General features: G+C 35.7%; 2 protein-coding genes across 2 annotated transcripts; both read left to right on the top strand.

Annotated features, from left to right (window-relative positions):
- The first annotated feature begins 227 nt into the window (after positions 1–227).
- On the top strand, positions 228–5,912 carry LOC116111940 (ferric reduction oxidase 7, chloroplastic-like). The gene is made up of 9 exons (XM_031398101.1): positions 228–1,522; positions 1,606–1,702; positions 2,000–2,194; positions 2,353–2,587; positions 3,015–3,342; positions 3,637–3,922; positions 4,012–4,255; positions 4,417–4,852; positions 5,602–5,912. The coding sequence occupies exons 1-9, from the start codon at positions 1,297–1,299 to the stop codon at positions 5,772–5,774; spliced, it is 2,220 nt and encodes a 739-aa protein (XP_031253961.1). The 5' UTR covers positions 228–1,296; the 3' UTR covers positions 5,775–5,912.
- Positions 5,913–8,875: 2,963 nt separating this feature from the next.
- LOC116111966 (ferric reduction oxidase 7, chloroplastic-like) lies at positions 8,876–13,463 on the top strand. The gene is made up of 9 exons (XM_031398139.1): positions 8,876–9,436; positions 9,530–9,623; positions 9,695–9,892; positions 10,814–11,048; positions 11,217–11,544; positions 11,630–11,897; positions 12,057–12,312; positions 12,420–12,855; positions 13,031–13,463. Exons 1-9 carry the CDS (start codon positions 9,220–9,222, stop codon positions 13,198–13,200), a joined length of 2,202 nt encoding a protein of 733 aa, XP_031253999.1. The 5' UTR covers positions 8,876–9,219; the 3' UTR covers positions 13,201–13,463.
- The last annotated feature ends 1,409 nt before the right edge of the window (positions 13,464–14,872 follow it).

Here is a 14,872-nt window from a genome sequence, read left to right as displayed (position 1 = left end):
CCGATTGGTACCCCTTGTTTCATAAATTTCAGATTCCCACCCTTAAATGGATGCCGTTTCATTTTTTAAACCGTTAAGGCTAAAATGGTCATTTCATTCACTGTGGCGCTCTCTCTCTCTTTGTTCCTCTCGTTGTCTCCCTCTCTCTACAGTCTTTCTTCACCAAGGCCTCCCATCTTCTTCTCTTCCCTTCCCTTTCCTTCTCTTCTTATGTTTCCTCTCTTTGGCCGGCGACAAGTGGTGGCGCTGAGTTCCAGCTGCATCGTCAACACCCTCTACCACCGCTGGCCAGGAGATCCCAACCGAGATTGCCGCCATCACGGCTGGGCTCTCCTGGCTAGGCGGTGTCTGGTCTCGAAACGGGAGGGATGGATGCACGAATCACAAATCCATCTCCACTACCCCTTCGCCTTGCCGTGGTCGATTGCACGTTCAATCGCGCGAGTCCCTGCCGCCATTGGTTGGAGTTTTGTGTTACGGGAGTGCTTGTGGGAGTTTGATTGCTTGTTGATTTGTTGGAGTTTGTTGATTGTGTGTGTGTAGTTTGTGGAAGTGTGTTGATTGTGGAAGTTTGTGGGAGTTTGATTGTGTGTTGTTTGTCAACCATATCCACCACCTTGACCCAGCTGCCTTCCCAAGCCGCCCCCCACTTATTCGACAAAAAACCTCACCCACCCAACCACATCTACGCACGACTGCCCCTGTCGTGCGGAGGGAAAAAACTGACGACTTGTAGAGGGAAACGTCGCAAAGTACGACTGTCGTGCGGCCCCTGGAGTAGATCGTGGACAGCAAATGGTGGGTGGGGACGGCTGGTGGTGGGGTGTGTTTTGTTGAGAAGAGGACAGGGGTTCGTGTGATGGTGGCAGGGGAGATGATGAAGAAGGAGGTGTAAGGGCAGTTTGGTAAAAGAGCCCTTTGCCCCTGTGTCAGAACCCATCCATCACTAACGACGTCCATTTAAGGGTGGGAATGTGAAATTTACGAAATCAAGGGTACCAAGGGGTTTCGCTAAACTTTGGGTGGGAACATCTAGTTTACTCTATATATGAAGTCTCATTACACATACAAGCCATACGTATAGAAATTAAATTTGATATTCCACCATGATTGGACTAGTAAGTTAAACTATCGATCTCATGAAAGTTAGGTTGCAGTCACATCAAGTTGTGGACAGGTTTCTTCTTCAATAAAGTAAAAAAAATTTCACCATGCATGCATTAAATTTTGCAGTATAAATATTCTTTGTAATGGTCATGATGAATGCATATTATAGAAGCTAGCTAGAGGTTTTCCATGGATGAACATTCAGCTCAAGAACAACTTCTTCTTGTTCTTCCAAGTGTTAATCTCGAGAAGAAGTGTTTCTTTTTATCTTCACTCAAATGGATTCTCACGATAGTAACGTGGCTTATTTTCATTACTTGGGTCGTTCTTGCCTTTCTGTTCCCACTCAACTTGACGTATGAATTTATTTTGAGTGCCACCTCTTTCTCCTCCGGAACTTTTCTTGGGCTTGAAGGTAATAGTTATTCTTCTATTCAATTATATTCTTAATTTTAATTATATTTGTTTTCTTATTAATATCTTAAACTTATTTTGTAGGACCTGTGTTCTTATTATTCAGCGGCCCCATTCTTCTTATTGCATTTTTCTCGATACCATATCTTATCATTTCTGGGAAGGATCAGAAAGTCCAAGAGTATGTTCTGTAAATGGGTACTTCTTAATTATATATACAAAAATTCTCAAGTATAGACTTAAAGTCTGGACCTGAATTCTTGCTAACAAGAGTTAACTTATGATCACACGTAAGATTTTGTTGTTTCTCTCGTTAAAAAACAAAAATCTTACTTGTCAAAGTTACCCCATGTATGAATGAGCTTAACTCTCACAAGTAAGAGTTGAGGTACGGATATTGAAAAAATGAGAATGTTTGTAGGAGAGATTGAATAATTGTATATAATTTTATGAATATACAATTAATTTTTGTTTGCAGGAAGAAGGCTCCAAGTTACCGGTTATGCACATTTCCTCTTCTTGTGGATGGACCTCTTGGTGTTGTTTCTGCGGCTGAGTTTATTGGAATTCTCCTCTTTGCTGTATACCTTGTTTGGTGTATTTATATTTATGCCATTCAGAATCTTAGCTCCGTTAAAGATGAGTCCCCATTCACAACAACCACACAAAAAATGTACGTAACCTAAACCTTTGGATCATAATCCAAAGATTGATTGAATATCATAAACTAATGGTTTGGATGGAGAGTAACGTTATCCCAGTAAATATAATTTAATTCCTTTATTTATGACTGCATGACTAACTTGTTTGCTGTGATTGGGACGTGGCCAGTTGTTACATTTTGGATATCTGGGGATTTTCTTTGGCGCAGATTGGGATAATCTTGTTGGCATTTCTGTTTATTCCAATAGCGAGAGGGTCGATTCTTCTTCGTCTCATTGATATACCTTTTGGACATGCTGCAAGATATCATGTATGGCTGGGACATCTCACTATGCTCTTCTTCACTCTCCATGGACTCTGTTATGTAATTGAATGGTCACTACAAGGAGATCTTCTTAAAAAAGTGAGTCATCCTTCAATTTATTCTCTTTCAGAATTAATATTTATTGTTTGCTTGAAAAATAATTTGGGGTAATGTATATATACACATAACAAATTATTAACATTCATTAAGATATTTCAAGTTTTCTCAATTAACCGTTGGATTGAAATAGATGAATAACATATTCTATATTCCTATTTTAAATCTTATAAGGATCTTTTGTTATTGATTTAAAAACTTTTACGTCGTAATTATTTGTTACATCAATATTATATATAATATGTATGTTACCCCATAATTAGTTCACAAGTGTCTATTCATTGTATAATTATGTGAGACAAGCGTATCACATCAACTATATACGGTTTGACAAATTATATCTAACTTCAATTAATATAATCACGAGTGAGATGTGTATTTAAAGCTAACTTTTATGTACAATTTGCAGATGTTAGAGTGGCAGGAAAGTGATACAGCCAATCTTGCAGGTGTTATTGGCCTCACAGCTGGTTTGTTGATGTGGATCACTTCACTTCCATTCGTGAGGACAAAATACTTCGAAGTCTTTTTTTACACACACCAACTCTACATAATATTTGTCATCTTCTTGGCTTTGCATGTTGGTGTAATCTTTTTCAGCATAGTTGCTGGAACTATATTCCTCTATATGCTTGATCGATTTCTGAGATTTTGCCAATCTCGAAAGACTGTTGATATAGTTTCAGCCACATGCTTTCCCGGTGGAATTGTAGAACTGGTCCTTTCTAAACCTCAAAGTAATTACTTCCAGGGCTTTTGTATTATCTGTATACATATGCATGTGCAGTGTCATTTTCTGATTTGGATGTCCATCCATTTTTTAAATCTTGACAATGACTTTATTATCTTTGTGGTTGACAGTTAACGCTAACGATAAAATTTTATTATCTTTGATGAAAATTTGGTAAATCATTATTCAACACTAATTAATGAGGTTTTTATTTTGAAAAAATATGATACTTTGCATAAGAGTCCAACTATATATTATATATAATATAAGTGAATTAACTAGGTTAATTTTTTTTCTGCAGGTCTTCACTGCGACGCCCTTAGTTTTATATTCCTTCAAGTTCGAGAAGCATCATTGCTGCAATGGCATCCTTTCAGTGTTTCATCTGTCAGTGGTACTGGTGAACATCAGTTTTCTATTTTGATAAAGACTTTTGGTGAGTGGACACAAAATATAGAAGAAAATATCTCAAATGTTTCTGCGGTAATTGAATTATATCAAGACGGAATAAATCTCCAATCTCCTTTTAGGATGATAACAGCTTCTGTTGAGGGGCCTTATGGACATGAATTACCACACCACTTAATGTAAGTCATTAATTATCTGTAATTAGACCAACTTAATTATATTGAAATATTAATTTGGACTGACTTGGTAATTGATTTTGTTGTTTTAGGTATGAAAAGCTTGTGTTAGTAGCAGGTGGCATTGGGATTTCACCATTTCTGGCTGTATTGAGTGATATTTTTCATCGAAAAAGGCAAGGGAAACCTTGTCTAGTGAAAAATATATTAATTGTCTGGGCAGTGAAAACATCAAACCACCTATCTCTTCTTTCCCTGATCAACAGGAACTTCTCCAATATTGAAGTAAATCTTGATATCCTAATATATGTCACCCAGCAATCTCAACCTCCATTGGTAGGTCCACTACTTTCATTATCAGTCCATTTACAATACAATTATGATATCAGTGTCTTTTTATAAGTTTATCGTTGAATTTTATAAAATTACAACGATGGACTCGTAACAATAATGGTGGACTTATAACATTGGTTAATTTTTTTTGCTGTTAACTGCAGGATGAAGAGGAGGGTAGACTAGTTGAATTCAAAGCCACAAACTCTTTTGTTAGCCCTGTCTACAAAGGAAAAACCATGTCTGTTCTGGTTGGTACAGGAAATAATAATATATGGTTTGGGATATATCTAATCTCAACTACACTTGGCTTCATTGCTGTGGTGTATTTGTTGAATGTGTTTTACATAAACCCTAAAGACTTAAGTTTGGGTTGGTACCATGGCCTTCTCTTTGTAATATGTATGGTTGTCAGTGTTTTAATCTTTGGAGGACTTGTCGTTGGGATATGGCATCTCTCAGAAAGGAAAATGAATGGTGAGGATCATCATATAATAGAACATAATGAAATAGAACATCCTACAGCAGATAAGGATTGTTTAAGTCAAGATCTATATACTTCAACAACAATTCGGTATGGTTCAAGACCAGATCTCCAAGGTACATTTTCTGCATCTACCATTTATTACTCTTCAGTTATTTTTGAGAAAAGAGATAGGAGAAAATCTATGGTATGTGTTAGTACTTAAGCCCAAGGGAGAGCCCAATCCAAAAAACCGGCTTGATAGGTGGGATAACCTCTAGACTTAAGTGTTACACTTGGGGGGTGTGAGATCCTAATGTGGGATCCTAACATTGCACCCCCCTTCAAGAGCCGATGTCTACGACGACTTTCACTTTTTCGAAACTGACCCGACGGTAGCCATTTCCCTCTTTGAGCGGCTTCACTCACCTATCAGTTATTCGATGCAACACCTTCTTCTAAGAAGAGAACGTTGCACCTTAATTTAGCCTATAAATAGCCATTTCCGCAGCTCAACTCTCAACGAAAACACCAATATTAGTACTCAACCCCAAGAGAGAGCTCAATCTAAAAGACCGGCTTGATAAGTGGGATAGCCTCTAGGCTTAAGTACTAAACTTGGTGGGTGTGAGATCCCGATGTGGGATCCTAATGGTATGGTACGGCGATTGTATTACTGACGTAGTATCACAAGACAATACGTATGTTCTATAGGTTTTCATAGTGAATAGGATAAACATACATTAATTCGCTACTCTTATGCAGATGTTTTGATTTTTTTAAATTCCGGAATATATTAGAGGATGCCAAGTAATTAAAAGACAATTTTACATGCATCTTTATGTTAATAATGCTGAAACTGACATGTTTGTGATTATGGTGGCAGAAATATTTGAATCCATAAGTGAGCGATGGGGCCATGTTGATGTGGGAGTTATAGTATGTGGTCCTCCAGCTCTTGAATCAAGCGTTGCTAAGGAATGTAGGTCATTGAATCTGATGAGAACAAAACATTATCGTCCAATTTTTCATTTCCACAGCCATAGTTTCAGTTTGTAAATTAACAAACAAACTAATGGTTAATCATGATCATGATCAGCACCAGTTCATATTATATTGTATCAACTGCTTCTGATTTGATTGAAAAAACTTAGGATGCAAACGCAGCTGCAGTTACAACAACCAGTTGTTTATCATATATCTACAATCCAATCTTCCATTTGACTGTTGGTTATGCTTCATACATATTCCTGGTTCACAGAAACAGAGATATTAGATAATATTTTGTAGTTTCTGCATATTGAAACAAGTTGTTTATCATATAAGTTGATATTAAATCTCTGCTATATACAAAGCCTAAACCTTTCAAATTCTAATTAATTTTAATCATGAAAAAGGTGATTCTAACATAAAAACTAAGTGCAAAAACCAGTCGATTAATTCCTTCAGAGAATAGCATCCTTCTATGAATGATATAATTAAATGAGTGAACTCAATCGGTTTCTTTATGCATCAATACAAATATGTGGCCATCAGCAGATCCCACCATTTTGTCATCAAGATTTTCAGAAAATGACGTTCGTAGAAAAAAATTATTGCCTTTTCTATTATGTTTATTCAGTCTTATCATTAATAAATAGAGTTAACACATGTTCCCAAAAAATGACCATTAACAAATCAGTAATACTACACTTACTGATCAGCCTACCGATTTTCACATATCGATCCACCTGCCCAATTACCCAAATCTCAAAATTTAACTCAATTCAGTATGTCAAATCGGTAGTTTAATCGGTAACTCAAGCATTATTGTTAACAAATTCATATCCGTCCAGCACAATTTTGTTAGTAATTTTCATTATGAGAAAAGGTAAATGGTCAAAAGTTCATTATTATTGAGGGCAGAATGGTCAACAAATATTTAGTTGTTTGAGAAGAAGAAAAGAAAAGGATGACGCACGTTAGCAGCACCACAGTCACGATTTTTGCCTCTTTTGGGCCGATCCTAGTGTTCAAAATTACTTCTGAGACCACCCACAAAATCCTTATCACCTCCTATACAAAGCCCAAGCCTCCATTTGCCATCATCACTCACCATTTCCCACCACCACCTCCATTCTCACGGCCGACTCTTCAAGCTGGATTTTCGATCGATTTTTTTCTAGAAATTCCCCCAGACACCAACATCACACTCCCCACGATCCACTCTAGAAAACCCTTACCTCTATCATCGTCCCTTGTTTGTCGATCACCGATCATGCACCGCGCTACCTTTCAACTTCCAAGCCGACTTCCGGCCGTATTCGGTGTTAGAAATCATCCTTGCCACCACCAATCGACTCCCTGGATCTTCCTCTTCAAAAGGCCCAACATTCTTGATTCCATTTGCTCAATAATCGTCTGCGATTGAAACTTCTCCACCCTAGGGTTTTCAAGTTTTGATCGATTGATTAGGTCTGATTCTTCGGTTTTTGTGTTTGTTGGGTTCAAAGACGATTGAAGAATGTTTATTTATAATATTTGTAATTTGTTTATTTATTTTCTAGTCACCGGCACTCCCCAACATCGATGGCAATTGCCAGCAATGGAAGAGGTTAAGAAGAAAAAAAAAAAGAGGGGTTTTTTTTCTTCTTAAATCGCTATATTTCCCACCCAACCCATAGGAAAACATAATATTTGAGTAGTGAAAAGGTATTTTAAAAGTGGGCGGGTATAAATTTGTCAATGGGCCATTTTTTGGGTTAGGAACATATGGTTAACTCTTAATAAATTTTACAATTTGACGAACAGTAAATCAACAAATACAAAACTTTGCTCTAGTTTCTTCAAGTTCATGGTGAACCAAAAATCTTAATGTTGAAGTGCAAGCTCTATCCAAAAATCTTTTGTGTTTATTTTAATGATAACCAATTAAGCAACGTGGGGATTTTCTTAAAAGTGAAATCAAATTATTAAGCCAGCTTCCCCTAAATATGAGCTAAATTAAAAACCACATGGGTATTTAGTAAACGTGTTTTCTGCATTCTCAACTTCATGATTGAAAAAACATGTAATCAAATTAGAAGAGAGAAATCGTTGCATTCACTGTATTATTGGACTCTCTTAATACTTTTATTAGTAAAACAGATTTGACCATAAATGACTCTCATCCATTGGATCAATCTTATGATAAGAATTGAAAGTTCGAATAATGTAACAATTTATAAGGTTTGTTTGACCAAAGAATCAATATAATATATATAGAGTTGTGATTTTGTTACTTCACATATTTTATATTATCTGTGCGAGATTTATCTTTTTCATCAATTCAATGGTGTTAAAACAGGGAGAATCAAAAGCTTTGTATTGAGTAGCATACTTTGATTCTCATTCAAAGTGTCAAAGACTGTTTAGAATAACAATTGACTTGATTTTGATAGCCTAACATAAAGAGAGAATAAGCAGTTACAATCAGCAACTTAATGATAGATAATTACTGAGAAATAATCAAACCTAAAAAATCTTCAACAGTTTAACTGTGCTTGATTTGTGGTTTCTTCTCAATAATTACGAGATGTTGAGTTTGTACTAAAGTAACATTTAATAACTAGTTCCAGTAGGCTACAAACAGGGGTTAAAAATAAAGGACTTAAAATAATGTTAATATAATGATTAATTGCAGAAGCCTGCTTCTCAACTTGAAATGCGAAATTAAGAGAATTGTGTTCATACACAATAGGGGCTCTTTTTCAACTTTGAAATGTGTAGACCATGATTAAAGTTACTGAAGGAAATAAAATTGTCAGTTTGTATTATAATAATCTCCTCGTGCAAAATTCTTGCTTTAAAAAGAAGTTAAAGTTGAAGGCATTACATTATGATTTTTAATAGTTTCTTGGCATGATTCAAGGTTTGTAAGGGGCTACCTCCCAATTGCCATTGAATGGGAAATTACTAATGATATGAGATGAGTAATGGAAAGCTTCATTTCTGGTTATTTATGATTAAGGTACAGATTTAGTGGACCTTCTCTCCCTCAATAATTTACATTTGACAATTGACAAGTCACAACCACCTTATGTTTTATGTTTTTTTTTTCTTTTTAATTCTTTGTATTACTTGGAATCAAAGCCACCACTCATTCCAAGATTCCTTACAAGTAACAGTTCTGTTACTAGTACCATCACCAAAACTCAGAGGGCTGCAAGTTTCATTTGTCCACACTTGTAATTTGTTAATTCTGGTGGGAATTCATTTCTCATCAGATTTTTTAAGCAATCAGTGGACACTGCTCCCCCTTTTTTTGTGTGGCTTTGTTTTAGTTATCCTTAATTCCAAATTCTTTTCATGTATAAAACGACAAATCCTTAATATACTTGGTTTTTATGGGACTGGGGTTCCACAAAGTTTGGAATTTTTCCCATCTTTACTTGTATTTATGTAGCTTTGGCCTTCTGGGTTCACTCATCAGCTCACTGCACACCAGAGAAACTCTGAAAAAGAAAAAAGAAGTGATTTTGTTGCCATGGATGAACCTCTTCTTCAAAATGAAGGTCTTGAGGCTCTTTATGTGAAGAAGACGTCTCTGTTTGTATCATCAGTCAAATGGGTTCTCAAGTTTTTAATGTGGGTGCTTTTTGTTGCTTGGATTGCTCTCATTTTTGTGTACCCATCAGAATTTGGTACCCAACTGTTTGAGAAATGGATTCAAGCCACCACTGGAACTGTTTTCGGTGTTACAGGTTGGAAAATTCAAACTTTTGGCTCTCTATAATTCATCTTTGTTACTGTTGTCTTGTTAGTCGTCTCAAGTTTGATACTTTGTAATATTGCAGGAAGTATATTTTTGGCATTCAGTGGACCAGTCCTTGTTATTGCTTTTCTTTCCATTGTGCATCTTATTATCTCTGGGGAAGAGGATCTCCCAAGGTATGCGATTCTGTGATAGTGAATATTTGTCTGTTGTATGTGTTATTTTGTAACATAGAACTTATGTTTAGGAAGAAGACTTCAAAATACCCGCGATTTCGGTTGTGGACATTTCCTATGCTTGTGGATGGACCATTTGGAGTTGTATCTGCAGCTGAGTTTGTTGGGATTGTCCTGTTTGTTGTGTTCGTAATTTGGGCTGTTTATGCTTACACCATGACTAATATCAGTCTCCTATCCAAGTTCCAGATTCCTTCTAAAGAGAAAAGGTACCATATCTTATCTTTCATAGATCAATTCTATTGCCCCATTTATTGATTTTAGTTGTTAAACTTTACTTTTATTAGAAATCAATTGGTTATTGTAACTTTAGTTTGTTGAAGTCGATAGGTTTTGCCAATTCATGAATGCTCTCCTTTTCGCTTTTCGCTTTTCCTTTATCTTTTTTTTTTTCTTTTTACTCTAAATACTGTCAGCCACTAATTCTGGTTACACTCATTTTAGAATGGTTCTCCATCAATTCTTTTCTACTGCTTGTTTAAGACTCCTACTTTTGTTTTTAATCGAAACTGCATATGAGGACTACTTTAACTTTGTTCTTACTGGCTAAAGCATGACCTGGATTCAATCTGAATTGATTGTTTGCAAATTTAAATAATGAAAAATGTTAGAAGAAATAAAATATAATAATTGGAACTTGGTTTAGTTAATTTCTATACAAGTCCAGTTCAAAATTTGGTCTGATTGGAATTTGAAAGCTTGAAGCTTCAGCCCTGTTAAAGTTTGTAGTTCAATATTTTTCAAGTTCAACCAGTAATTTGATTCTCACATCCATTGGCCTTATCATTGTACTGGTCCTACCGTAGATTCTTACGCATTCACATGTCTGAATTTTTTTTCTCTGTAATGGATATTCTCTGTTCGTACACATGTTCTGCTCCGCAGCTCTACTTGAATATGTTTTGAGATACTGTTCAATATTTCTTGTTCTCATAATTTTCTTTTATTTATTTGTTAATCTTCTGCTGGTCTAGCACTACAATTTCAGTAGGTTGTTATCATTAAACATGTAGCATGTTACCTTTTCGATTCTTCAAGAGGTTAGTGTTAGCAATTCATAAGCTTTCTTGTTCTTTCACTTATGAGGATCAATAATATTTGCTGACTTCCTGGTGTCCTTGAACTTTCAGTCTTTTCATGTTGGAATTGTCTGGACTTCGCTTTGGTATGATTGGATTACTTTGCTTGGCATTTTTGTTTCTTCCGGTTGCAAGAGGTTCTGTTCTTCTCCGCCTAGTGGACATCCCTTTTGAGCATGCTACAAAATATCATGTGTGGCTGGGGCATCTTACCATGCTGCTTTTCACTCTTCATGGGCTATTTTATGTGATAGCATGGGCTATTCAAGGTCGCCTCCTAAAGGAAGTGAGTCCTTACACACTTAATTCTCTTGCTCGTATGAATATATGTGCTTAAAAATAGATGTATGTTTGTAGACGAAATATAATGCATACATATTCATAAACATGTTTGTGCTTCACTGAAAAGACTGAAGTACTCCCTTATTGCATATTTTAATTTTTTTTCATGCAGTTACTGGAGTGGGCAAATGTTGGTATTGCTATTCTTCCAGGAGTTATCAGCCTTTTAGCTGGCCTGATGATGTGGGTGACATCACTTAATCCTGTGAGAAAGCAATATTTCGAGTTGTTCTTCTACACCCATCAGTTATATGTAGTCTTTGTTGTCTTCTTGGCACTGCATGTTGGTGATTTTATTTTTAGTATAGCTGCTGGAGGAATATTTCTTTTCATACTTGATCGCTTTCTGCGGTTCTGCCAATCAAGAAGGACGGTAGATGTACTTTCAGCCTCATGCCTTCCCTGTGGGACTGTGGAATTGGTTCTTTCAAAACCTGCAAGTAACTATAATGCTGCATGAAGTTATTATTTTCTTGAAAAATTTTAGCTACCATATCATTAATTGGTTCATCTTTAACTATGCAGACATGCGGTACAATGCCCTCAGTTTCATTTTCCTTCAAATTCGGGAATTATCTTGGCTGCAGTGGCATCCTTTCAGTGTCTCCTCTAGTCCTCTAGATGGTAAATATCATGTGTCTGTTCTCATAAAGGTTCTTGGAGAATGGACAAAAAAGTTAAGGGGAAATATTTTGAGCATATCGGAGGCTGAATCCGAAGAAGAGCTACCTAATACCAAGATAACAGCTTCTGTGGAGGGGCCATACGGACATGAATTGCCATACCACTTAATGTATGTAGAGTAAATCTTGATCAAATGTCTGTGCATAATAGCTGATCATCAATTGTAATGTTATTACACATTACAATTGTATTTACTGGAGATTCAGATTGATTGCAAGTTTTATCCTTTATAAGCTGATGATTTGACTTTGCCTTTATGTTCTCTTAGGTATGAGAACCTAATCTTGGTAGCTGGTGGCATTGGAATTTCGCCATTCTTGGCTATCATAAGTGATATTCTCCACCGTCTTAGGGAAGGGAAACCTTGTCTACCAAGAAACATTTTGATTGTTTGGGCAGTGAAGAAATCAAATGAGCTTCCTCTTCTTTCAAATTTGGACATGGAGTCAATATGTCCATTTTACTTTGACAAATTAAATATTGAGTCTTGCATATATGTCACTCGAGAATCAGAACCTCCCTTGGTAGGTTAAGTTTCTTCTATTATTTTTCCTATATAATTTTTCCTTGATACTTTTTTGTTAGAATCAATTAATTGAGTTCTGGCATTTCATTTTTTTTTTTTCTGCAGGAAGAGGGTATGCAGCACAAGGCTATGAACTCTTCTGTTTATCCTGTCTCCAATGGTTGTGCCATGTCGGTTTTGGTTGGTACAGGAGATAATATATGGTCTGGGCTATATGTTATTTCATCTACAGTAGGCTTTATTATTTTGGTGGCTTTGTTGAATATCTTCTACGTAAACCGCTTCAGCATAGATTCATGGTGGTACAAAGGCCTTCTTTTTATAGCTTGTATGGTTGCTGGTGTTCTAATATTTGGAGGCTCCGTGATCGGTTTATGGCATCTCTGGGGAAGAAGAAATTCTGCAAGAGTGGAACATAAGGATGATGGGATAGGAGTTGACAGATCACAGAATGTCAAGACTATGGCACACAAGGATATTGAACCAGCGAATCCCAACAGTTCAACTGTTATTCGGTATGGTTCAAGACCAGACTTCAAAGGTATTTTCTCTCTTACTTCCTTTCTCTTTTTCGGTACAAAACCATGATGATATATTACATAAACAAATTAATATAAATATGGAAAAAGAAATGTCAGGATAGGAAATACTTTAGGAGAAAATATCAAATGGATGATGAAGCATTGAGATCTCTGAGATGTCCTTTTTTACTGCAGAAATATTTGGATCCATATCTAACAAATGGGGCAATGTTGATGTGGGTGTCATTGTGTGTGGTCCGCCGACTCTTCAGTCAAGTGTTGCAAAAGAAATCAGGTCACACAGTTTAACCAGAGATAGCCATCATCCAATATTCCATTTCAACAGCCATAGCTTTGATCTGTAGAAGCTACATCTTCTTTCCAGCCATAATAACTTATAAACACGCATACACCCTTCCTATGAGGAGCAGTCGTAGCTTTGTATATGTATCTGTATATATAGGGTTTCATATTTTGAAGATGTTTTCTTAACCTTCATATTATATACGTGTAGTTATTGTTCAACATATATAATATATAGATATCAATTTACAGTATCCTGATTCCTGAGCTCTGAAATAATGTCAATGCAACCAACACCACCGTTGTAATGAAAGAAAGTCAATTAGGGGGATTGTAAATATATGGAACATTTTATGCTTGAATTTGATACTGTAAATTTCATCAAATTGCTGCAATATTGATGTTGAACAGACAAGAGCCTAAGATCATACCGAAGCTTTCTTGGGGGAAGAAATTATCCAGTTATATTTCCGAAAAAGAAAAACATGTCTATTGTTGAATACAAATGATCAAAAAACTTAGCTTAACAATTAATTCATTTAACAGCTGAGAGTCATCTCATGTTCATCTTCATTTATGTATGACAAATTCCCATAGAGNTATATAACAAATATAAAAATTAGTAAAACAATGTGGTCCCAAGAACTCATCTTCTCCATATAAAAAACAAAAGAAAGGGCACTATGGAATGGGTAAAACAATGTGGTCCCAAGGCCAAGTCCAAAATAAGTTTAAAAACTATCTTCTTACTTCCTCTAACTTCAATATATCATTACAAATAAATAAAAAATGGATGCAATTTGTGGTCCCAATGACAATTTCATCTCCTAAATCCTAATCTATAATTTAATCTTAAATTTTTAAAGTAAAATAATACAAACATAAAATGTATTACCTGAAAAATTGAAGAAAAAAGGGACTTGTTGGCTTGATAGGAGGAGAAAATTACACTTGTGTGGATAAAGCCTTAAAGGAAAAGAATTGGCTTTATAGGTTATCGAAGAGGAAGAAGACGTATGAGGGAAGGAGAATGATGGGTTTACTTTTAGCAGGAGAACGAAGGGTTTACTTTTAGTTTCATAGCCCCCAAAACAAAAAAAAAAAAATGTAATTTATTGGGTATAAATATATAATCTAGCTTTTCGGTATTTTAATTTTATATAGGGGTTAATTTCTAAAAACATAGCAAAAATTTTTGAAAGTCAAGAAGGGTCAACTGACCCTCCTTGACCCCCCCTCCCTCCGCCCCTGTTAATGGGCATAATCTTGATATTTTCATCCATTATCGATGTTCTTGAAATTGTGGCAAAAGATGGGTCAAACTCTGAGCAAAGATTTCATGCAAAAAAACATATTTAAATTGATGCAATCATTTGACTTTGTGTTTAGTCTATTTTTTATGAAAGACATACTTGGCTTTACAAATGAATTTTCTCAAGCACTACAAAGAAATATCAACATATTGTAAATGCTATGAATTTGGTTGAAGCATGTAAGCAAACTTTACAATTGATAAAGAATAATGGATGGGAGACTTTATTAAGCAAAATTTATTCTTTTTGTGCCAATCATGACATTGATGTTCCTAATATGGATGACAAGTTTTTTATTCAAGGGCGATCACAACGTAAGGCTCAAGGTATCACAAACGTGCATCATTACCACATTGAATTATTTTGTAATATCCTAGATATGCAGCTTCAAGAGTTGAATAATCGTTTCAATAAGGTAAAC

This window comes from Pistacia vera, unplaced genomic scaffold, assembly GCF_008641045.1.
Source record: "Pistacia vera cultivar Batoury unplaced genomic scaffold, PisVer_v2 Contig655, whole genome shotgun sequence".
Lineage (NCBI taxonomy): Eukaryota > Viridiplantae > Streptophyta > Magnoliopsida > Sapindales > Anacardiaceae > Pistacia > Pistacia vera.
This window is presented reverse-complemented; position numbering and strand designations above follow the sequence as displayed.

What these genes read in the sequence shown, in the direction of transcription:
- LOC116111940 (XM_031398101.1), top strand. Translation starts at nt 1,297, where the DNA reads ATGGATGAACATTCAGCTCAAGAACAACTTCTTCTTGTTCTTCCAAGT. An exon ending in GGTCCTTTCTAAACCTCAAA is followed by an intron (nt 3,343 to 3,636) that starts GTAATTACTTCC and finishes TTTTTTCTGCAG; the next exon opens with GTCTTCACTGCGACGCCCTT. An exon ending in TTCAAGACCAGATCTCCAAG is followed by an intron (nt 4,853 to 5,601) that starts GTACATTTTCTG and finishes TTATGGTGGCAG; the next exon opens with AAATATTTGAATCCATAAGT.
- LOC116111966 (XM_031398139.1), top strand. Translation starts at nt 9,220, where the DNA reads ATGGATGAACCTCTTCTTCAAAATGAAGGTCTTGAGGCTCTTTATGTG. An exon ending in ATTCCTTCTAAAGAGAAAAG is followed by an intron (nt 9,893 to 10,813) that starts GTACCATATCTT and finishes TTGAACTTTCAG; the next exon opens with TCTTTTCATGTTGGAATTGT. An exon ending in GAATTGCCATACCACTTAAT is followed by an intron (nt 11,898 to 12,056) that starts GTATGTAGAGTA and finishes ATGTTCTCTTAG; the next exon opens with GTATGAGAACCTAATCTTGG.